Consider the following 9,163-nt stretch of genomic DNA (forward strand, 5'->3'; position numbering starts at 1 on the left):
TGAGAGAAAGAAGCCTCAGGGCCACATTTGGAAAGACAGGAGGCAGTGGACGAAAGCAAGTGGATAGGTAGTAGGAGTAGGGATTCTCATGACAGACAAAGGTTGAAGAACAAACAGCTTCCCTTGCCTGTACTAAGCAGAAGAGAAGGAGAGTGCTTACCTGAGCAAGTAATCACTTGTAACAGGCAAGGCAGTAGAGAGAGCACACTTAAGCACAAATGCTTTGCTCTGTGCACATCTCCCAGAAACAAACTTCTCTACGTTGCCAAATGTATTGCCTCGGCAATCTCGCTACACTTCAATACAGAGCGCATGTTACCTAACAGCTCTATAAAATACAAAAGAAATACACCATATACAAGTTTTAAACACTTTGTTTCACAGTCAGGTAAGACACCAAAATCCTAAAGACAAACATTTTCAGCAGTAAATCTGGTTTTCCATAAAACCACGACAAAACCCATAAGAACCAGTAGTACCTCCCACAACAGAGCACTGCTTCCGTGCTTCCCGCAGGAGTTAGCGAAGGAATTAGGCGAGCTGGATTTCAGCTCCGATGAGGACGACATGGTCACTACCAGAATCGTTCGGCGCCGCGTGATCATTCAGGTACCGAGTGTTGAACGACTGCACGAGTCCGTGGTGGCCGGGCTGCGGTGACACGTTTGAGCACGCTGCTGTGGCGTACCCGAGGCTGGACCGGTCCCCAGCGACGCACGACCCGTTACAACAGTACTAACAACACAAGTCTAAATTCTGTTTGATGCCTGACCTGGCTTGAGCTGCAACATAACCAGTTCTGCCTTCACTAACTTGATTTTTCAGTTAAGACTAAATGACCACGCTTTCTGAAGTTAACAGCATTACTTGAAAGACTTTGTCTGCTTCTAAAACTGAGACCACAATTTTACAGTTACTGCTAGGCATGGCTGTGCACAGACTCTTTTTTATGCCTGTCCTGTAGAAACAAAGGTCGCCGCTCGATTTGTGTAACTCTTGGAAGTATTAAGACTAACAGATCCTAAGTAGAAATGCCACACCTGCATTGAGGAGCACACGGGACAGGTGACCCAAAGCCAGTCAACCAAGTATTTCATACCAAGTATGTGACTTCCTGCATAAAGCTGATGCATCCCAGGTGTCAAGCCCTCTTCCAGTGGCTGATGTCCACAGAAGACTCTGTCCATCCCTCCTCTGTCCAGCCCAAGCCGTGCGTTGCCAAATCCGGGTCACAGCTGCTGCCAAGTCGAGCCTGAGATATCCCGGGTGCCCCATCTGCAGTGGCAACTTAAAGTTTTTGTTCTGTTTCACATGGATTTGTACACATTTAATTATTTTCTTAGGAATATTACTTTTTTCTTTATTTTTTGTTTGTTTGTTTTGGGGTTTTGGTTTTTTTTTTTTTAGAAGAACCACCCCAAATAAATACTTACTCAAACAACTTCAGCAACTTCAGTGAAACAGTTACAATCAGAAAAGCTTCCAGGCAGGCACTGAGCGAGTTCTGCCCTAACTCAGGCTAGGACACTGCTCCAGCAGGAGGAATACACAGACTTCTCAGCCCACACACAACACTGTCAACTAACATGCATTTACCTGTCTGGTCTGGCATAACTGTTCCTCGCATGCCTTTCTCGTAATTTTATTTGCAGAATATTTTTCTTTCGCTCTTTAACCAATTGGGCAATTTCCCCATAAGCGGTTTTCCAGTTCGCTAATCAAGGCCTTGCTTCATACGACTTTGTTCTCTGCCACACAGGCCGACAGCGTGCCTGACATGCCACCTGAAACAGTCACCGAAGAGCAATACACAGATGAACACGGCCACACAGTGGTAAAGAAGGTATTGTCATAAGTCATGCCCCTTCCTGCCTTCTTACTGTCCTACAAAACAAAGGATCCATACATCAAGACACAATTTTTAAATTTTTTTTGTAAAGGGCCGTGATTTTACAACAGAGAAGGAACCAGAATTTCTGTTCTTGGGTCCAAAGTTGCAACAATTACTATAATTCCCAGCATCTTTCTGTTTTACTTTACAACTTCAAACACCTTATAACATAACACGTTGTTATTTTTCCCCTGCTTAAAGCCAAAAACAAAGTCTGCATAGATCCACGAGTGTTTTTTTTTTTAAAGTGCGTTTTTTTTTCTTTTGGAAAACACACCAACCCCACAATCACACATCACAACTTCATCTAGACACCTCACTTGTTCAGTAGTTAATTCCTTAAAAACTGGAGGTGCCCATCGTTCCAGGCCTTTTTTGTTCTCACCCACCCTACCACTCCCAACTGCCCAGCCTTGGGGCAGCTATCTGTTTGGTTTTTAGCTATCAACAAAGCATCAGACACTTTGACACATGAATTTCAACAGCCCAGAGATAGTCAACATTATTTGCTACATTTTCAAAGCCAGCCAGCAGCCGACCACCTCACATCTGCTTTGCTGCACTCTCCTCTGCCCAGCTAGAGGTCCTGGAGAAGAAATAAATCCTAAAAACCACACTCCCAGAGGAGCTCCCGCTTCCCAGCCCACCCTCATGGATTTACTGAGCCTGACCTTGTGCAATCCACATTATTCCGGCTTGGGTCTGTCCCTCTGGCCAGCTCCTCATGTACCTGCACACTAGCAAGGACACTGAGGAGTCCTTTGTTTTTGCAGCAACAACTAAAACATTCGGTCTGCTCTCAACCTTCTGTTCCTAGCAAACCACTTACCTTGAGAAGCCTTCTTGAAAACGCCAGTCTGAGAATGTTTTCTAGAATTTAAGTACCTTTTCTGTCTAAAATACTACAACCCTTTTCCTAATCATAGCTGCTGCTTTAGAGAGTCATTCCAACATCCAGATTGTTCCTACTTGTGAAGCAAGTTCAGGGAAGCTTTGCTGTACTGGAACTTAAGTAAGTCAAATGTATCAACTTCAAACTTGCCAGCTGCAGGTATGACTATGGTGAATGCTAAAACCCTGAACCATGAATGCAGGTATTCCTGGTTAGGAAAAAAAAATGCATTTTGAGTTGAAAATAAGAAGATATGGAGATGAAAAGGGAATAAGCTCTTTATTAAAAGCTCTACTTTATTACTTCAGGTCACTAGAAAGATCATCCGGCGGTATGTTTCTCCAGACGGCACGGAAAAAGAAGAAGTCCTCATGCAAGGAGCACCACAACCACCTGTCACCGTCGAAGAAGGAGATGGCTATTCCAAAGTTGTAAAACGGGTTGTGTTGAAGAGCGACAGCGAACAGTCAGAGGTGAGATCTTGGGCTCTCCTTGCCATGGTACAAAGTCGCAGGACCTGCCAAAAACATCGATACGGTAGGAAATTGTGTCAAAAGTCCTCAGAATAAACATGGTGAAAATGCAGGGGGTGAGCAAGTGGGCAGGGAAAGAAGGCAGTTGGCTCTGAAACTAAGTCAGGATACAGATTCTGCGGTTTATAAGTACCAAACTGATAAAGAAGCTTTGTACTATGTCATAGATAAATGGCAAATCTGAACGTGGTCTTCACGTCTTTCTTACTCTAATAAGAAAACAGACATCATAATCATGTGATCTTCTTAAACTTAAGCTTAACCATTAGCTTAACCATAGCTTAACCATAGCTTCTCTATAGCTTAACCATTCTAAAACTATAGTTACATCAGGTTTAACCTAATGTACCATGTATACCTAATATAATACGTACCATATAAACCCCGCATACTACACCTAGGTATGTTCTTGACTTTAAAGAGGCCAAAAAAAAGTAACTTTGATGTGACCTGTTCGTAGAGCCAATTAATTAAAAAGGAAAACCAACCCAGAAGGTAAGTGCCTCTCAGTTGATTCTTTTCCTGCCTTAGTTCACCATTTCTAGCGGCACAATTCAGGTTGTGACACAGAAGCTGTATCAGGGGTCGCTTTCAGCAGTACTGCACCAGGAATCAACTTTTAACCAGCACTCCTTAGAAACACTATCAACACGATCGCAGTTCATTAGAATTAATGCTCGAGGAGCACGGTAACAAGAAAAAATTTTCTAAAAGCATTAGAGAAAAAAACCAATAGAGGAAGCAAAAGCTCTGTCAGTATCCCTTATGTAATTCATATCCAGTCTGCTTCTGCTTCTGGCCTTACAGGTGACCCTGTCTGAACCTGCCGTTTTGCCTAGTGCCTCCGAATTCCAGTCAGAACCCGTGGAAGGCCGGAAGGTCAGCAAAGTCATCAAGACCACTGTAGTGCAGGGAGAGAGAATGGAGAAACACCTGGGGGATGCCAGCTTAGCTACTGGTCTGCCATCTGCCAAAGAGGACTTTGAAAAGGTAGAGACTCCTTCTTCATAGAAATACTAAACCCAAGCATCACAGGGCACACATTCTGCTCAGTCCAATATTTTTGTTGTGTACCATTGTAGCATCACAGATTAATGTATCCTTTTGCTGATCACTTTAAACCTTTCAGTAATATTTTAATTGTATAAAGGGCTTTTTCAGTCCATTTTAATGTCCCTATCAGTCACACGGATAAAAGTCGTGTGTCATTAAACACAACTCGGGTACTTGGTTTGGGATTTTTTTTGCTCGGACAAAATACCATGTAAAAGCATATGTGCAACAACATCACTGTCTGGCTATTTTCTACTGTACAAAGGCATTAGAGCCAGCAGGAAAAGAGGAAAAAAGCAAGTGCTAGGCTGTGAGATTGAGATGGCAAATTTCCTGTTACCGCTACAGGCCCAGCAGCTGGATCCCCTCTCTTCTGACAACAACAAAACAGGCAGCAAAAACCATTGTGCAGAGTTTCCAAGAAATTGCTTCTCCCAGCTTGCAGCCTCTGGGTTAGTAAATCACAAGCGTGCACAAGCTACCCCAGACAAACTCATATCCAGCCAAAAAGACAAGAAATATGTTGTCTTTTTTCCCCTATTTTTCTGTTTTGTATGAAATGTCACTAATAGCAGATACACTGTCAGAGAGTTGGCCGGGCTCCATTCCCTGCTTCTCATATTTCACTAGCCTTGAGGCTCAAAGTCAAAAACCAAGTCCCACAACGTGTTGGAGTATAATTATTAGTACAACTAAACTATTCTATTCAAGAAACTCTACTCCATACGTTTGAGGAATATTTGAAAGTATCCAAATGGCACACAGATGCTTCTGTTACTTGTCTAGTCATCATTTTTTCACCGTTCTACTTTATTACTATAAAAACACTAAAGCATAAAGAACAATTACCTTCTCTCCTAGGTTTTTCGGTTTTGTTTTAATTTCAAGTTTGTTTTAATTTGAGGCTTTGAGCTATACAGGTAACCATATGAAAGTCCAACTCCCCGCCTTAGTAGAGAAAGAAATCATGAAAGAGGACGGCTCAGTTATTAAAAGGTTTGGCTTGGCATGTTAACGAACTGTTGCTAGAAAAGGATTAACAAACTCGTAATAAATGAGTGGATTTAAATGAGTGTCTTAAGTAAAACTACTGTCACCATCCCAGCTTGTTCTGCAGGAGTACTAAAGATGACTACTAACGCTTCCCCGGATAGATGCGCTGGAAACATCTCAGCCAGTTGCAAAAGAGGCCGCGATTAGAGAACGTGCACAGCTGCACGTCTGTGTCACGGCATGGGTTTGCTGGGCATCTAAACCCAGGTGTTTAATCAGTGTACAGAGGTGAATTGCTGGGAGCTGACACGGTGAAAGCCAGTTAAAGCTGCCCCATGTCTCGTATTCCCAACGCGTAACAAATCGCTGACCTCAGTAGCCGGCTTAAACTGCCAGCTGCAGTCCTTCTCACATTTTTTTAAACAAAAAAGCCTGAAGACTGCAGCTAAAATGAGACCCTTTTTTAAAAAACCTTCAGGAACTACGGGCTCGCTAATACACTTTTCTGTTTTCTTACAGGACAACACTGAATAAAGCCAGCACACAGAAGAGGACTGTGATGAAGGACCGCTATGGCAAACACGTTCACATCGAAGAAGTGGAAGACACGCCAGAAGCACTCCCACACGATGACCTCCACCAGGACCTCCAGCAGCTTCTCCGACACTTCTGCAGAGAGGACTGGAAGCAGGAGGCCAAGTGAGAAGCTGCCACCCCCCGCCACCACCACGCAACCATCCATCCCGGACGCAGCATTCGTCTCCTCTAGGTGTAGACATTGTGATCCACGAAGACACTACTCATGCAGACGCAGCGAATTCATTTCTTCCCCCTTCGCCGTATTTGGTTTGGAGTTCTCAGTTCTTTTTTTTTTATTCTTTTTTTTTTATTTTACCCTGTAAGCAAGCTAATTTGTGACCAAAGATAGCATCCTTCCTTCAGGATGATTTATCCACCAAATCGTCATCTTTGTGCCGTGCCGGGAATTAGTCAGCATCGCCACCTCTCGCTGTCCCTTCGCTTCTGCACTAGATTCCTGAAATTTGTCAAGCCGACTTCATCTACAGGCCTCTTCGAGTGACTCTGTACATGCGTCATTAAAAAGGGAGTTACCACGTCACCTGTACATAGCCAGAGTATTTGGACTTAGGAGACTGCAGAAAACACGCTGCCTGTGACTACGATTAGCATCATGGATTACAAGGTCTATTGACTCTGCTGAACAGCAATTAATAAAACCGCGTTAACGCGATCGACTGCAAACACCGACTGACTGAGGAGGAAGCGCTGCAGACCTACTGCACCCGTCAGACTTCCAGTTTAGGGATCTGTTATGGTTAAAGGCTCTAAGAGTCAGGCTAAAAACCTGGAAATTCAGCTGTTCTCACAAATTTAAAGCTGACCGCGGCCGTGAATTTGGACAGCCGCTTCAAGATTTCCAGAAGGAAAAAAAAAAAAGAACAAAACAAAAAAAAGAATACCCAATTAGGTAACCAACCTGCTAGCAGCTATATCTATGGCACACTCGCATACGGTATCAAAACCTTTTAGATCCGGACGTGTGGCAGGGTGTATTAAACAATTCTAACTACAGTAGTTCCCTGTTCCCATCACCGCTTCGCGAACCACACTGTCTTATCGGTGGTACTTCCTGCTGGCCACTGCACTGTAGAGAACTGTGGGAGAAAGACGTACACCCACTAGACGAGGAGAATAATTAATTCACCGTGTTTTCTCAAGATTGCCTCTCATCCGATACATGCATGTGGCATCTGAAGGTCAAAACCAAACCCTCCTATAACCACGCCAGCTTGTTTGCCCTCTTAGCACTGAGCGAGCAGTTTTTATCTTCCAAGCGAGTGTTTTTTAAAGACCAAGTGCTCACGATCCTCAAAAGCCAGTTTCTGTTCATATTTTGTTATCTATCTATATATAATATATATATTTCTAAACCAACCCTCTGAAAAACCACAATAGCATGCCTGCACTTTTTCTTTTCAAAAAAGGGAACATAGAGATCTGACCTTTATGGGTGTTCTATCCCTTAAGAAATAACGGAGAGAGCTCTGTAGCGTTTCAGCATTTAACACACGCATACACACACTAACTAAATGTTTTTAAACAGCTGTTTGGTTTTTTTAATAGTATACTCAGAACCAGAGTCAACCAATCCTCTCCTCTAGCAGTAACACATTTCCAATCTTATCTGACCCATACAAATATAGGGTGATTTTTATTTTTTTTTTCCCCCAATGACTCACTCAGTGCTCAGAACAAGGGCACATCCTCACGAAGGTAAAGATGCCAAAACTGTGAAAATATCTCGGGACTTACGGCAGTGCAAAACCCACCCGAGGTGCCACGCTAATACTTTTTTTTTTTGGCAGATGTGAGAAAAAAAAAAAAGAAAAAAAGGGCGTTTTGGCAGCCAAACCTGATGAGACATTTCACGACACATCATGGCTTTCTTATTGTCAGAGACAGCACAGGATGATCTTCAAGGATGGGGCTCTAAAGAAATGCGTTTCTGTTGTGTTATTTGCGGTGCAGATGATGTTCTGTGTAACAACATAATGGTTATTCACCTCTTATTTTGAGTTTTTGCTGTGTTATCCAAGAACTTGAATACTGTGAGAAGAAGTGAATTTTAAGTTGACGAATCAGCATCTTGTTCCCATGGTGATAACACTAATTGAATATATCTATGAGGGCATGTAATAGTTAAAAACTAAAAAAAAAAAAATACAACACTAACAATATATAGCTGCAATGTGTACAATGGCTGATTTAACTAAATAAATATGTACAAGTGTTAAATGTAGAAATAACGGCTCGCTTGCTTTTACTGCTATAAAGGTACTTATTTGGATACCTTCACCAAATGATTATAATTACAATTCCTCTGTACCCAGCTCCCTAAAATACAGGAATCTTATTAACGCTGCTCTTCAGCACTGAGCTGTAAGTCGTACTCTGTTCTGCGTGTCACATACGGATTGTATAAAAAGGGCTGCTAATACGTGTTTAAATGCTCTCTACCTGTATTTTCGAGTTGTTTTATGGGGCCTGAAAGAACACTGTTTTCCTGCAAACGTGGCCCAGGCTGTCCACACCAAACGCCTCAACGATCGAGCAACAAAGCCAGCTCAAAGAAAAGCACCAAGAAAACCCTCACCTTAACGACAGCCTCCTTTCCCACGCGGCCGTCATAGTAGCTTGAGGACAAATCGGAACTGCCAAACCTGGAAAACACCAAGACAAACTTTTTCTTTTCCCCAGCGACAGACCTATTAAATATGTTTATCAAGAGAGAGCAGAACAACGTCTTAATTCCCTCCAACCTACGCATGCCACAACAGGTGTCAGTATTCTTACTCCAGTTAATCTACCTGTAGTTTGCATGAGGAAAGCGGCATGAAGCGTAAGCAGGACAGAGGGAGCAAACACGTTTATGGACATTTATTATGATTATCATCATGAAAATCTGCCTGTGTATTGTATTGTCCTCTGCTCCCTACACTGAATTCATTACAGACTGATGAAGGCACTGAGGACCACCGATGGGTTCCAGGTGCAGCACAGGTGGGACTAAAAAACAACTTTTAGCTTCAAGAAGCGAACTCCAGCACAAAAAAAAAAGGGAGATGACGAATTATTTCCAAAGAACTTCTGAAAGAAGCTTTTTCAAAACATATTGTTATGTTCCTGAATTAGTTCTTGCAGTGGCCAGAGACAGACAAGGACGCCTCCCTCAGTGCTGTTACTGCTCCTAAAAACTCTCTGAGCTTTTTAGCTGATCCT

At 42.8% G+C, this 9,163-nt stretch overlaps 1 protein-coding gene across 1 annotated transcript; it reads left to right on the plus strand.

Moving 5' to 3' along the window:
- Positions 1 to 516: 516 nt before the first annotated feature.
- On the plus strand, positions 517 to 6,061 carry LOC104279784 (the record flags this gene model as incomplete). Its single annotated transcript, XM_009877190.1, has 6 exons — positions 517 to 609; positions 1,760 to 1,843; positions 3,092 to 3,256; positions 4,124 to 4,306; positions 5,274 to 5,365; positions 5,882 to 6,061. Coding segments are annotated over 6 exons (797 nt in total), but the record flags the coding sequence as incomplete, so codon positions are not given.
- Positions 6,062 to 9,163: the final 3,102 nt, after the last annotated feature.

The sequence above is a fragment of the Apaloderma vittatum genome, unplaced genomic scaffold (assembly GCF_000703405.1).
Source record: "Apaloderma vittatum isolate BGI_N311 unplaced genomic scaffold, ASM70340v1 scaffold13079, whole genome shotgun sequence".
NCBI lineage: Eukaryota > Metazoa > Chordata > Aves > Trogoniformes > Trogonidae > Apaloderma > Apaloderma vittatum.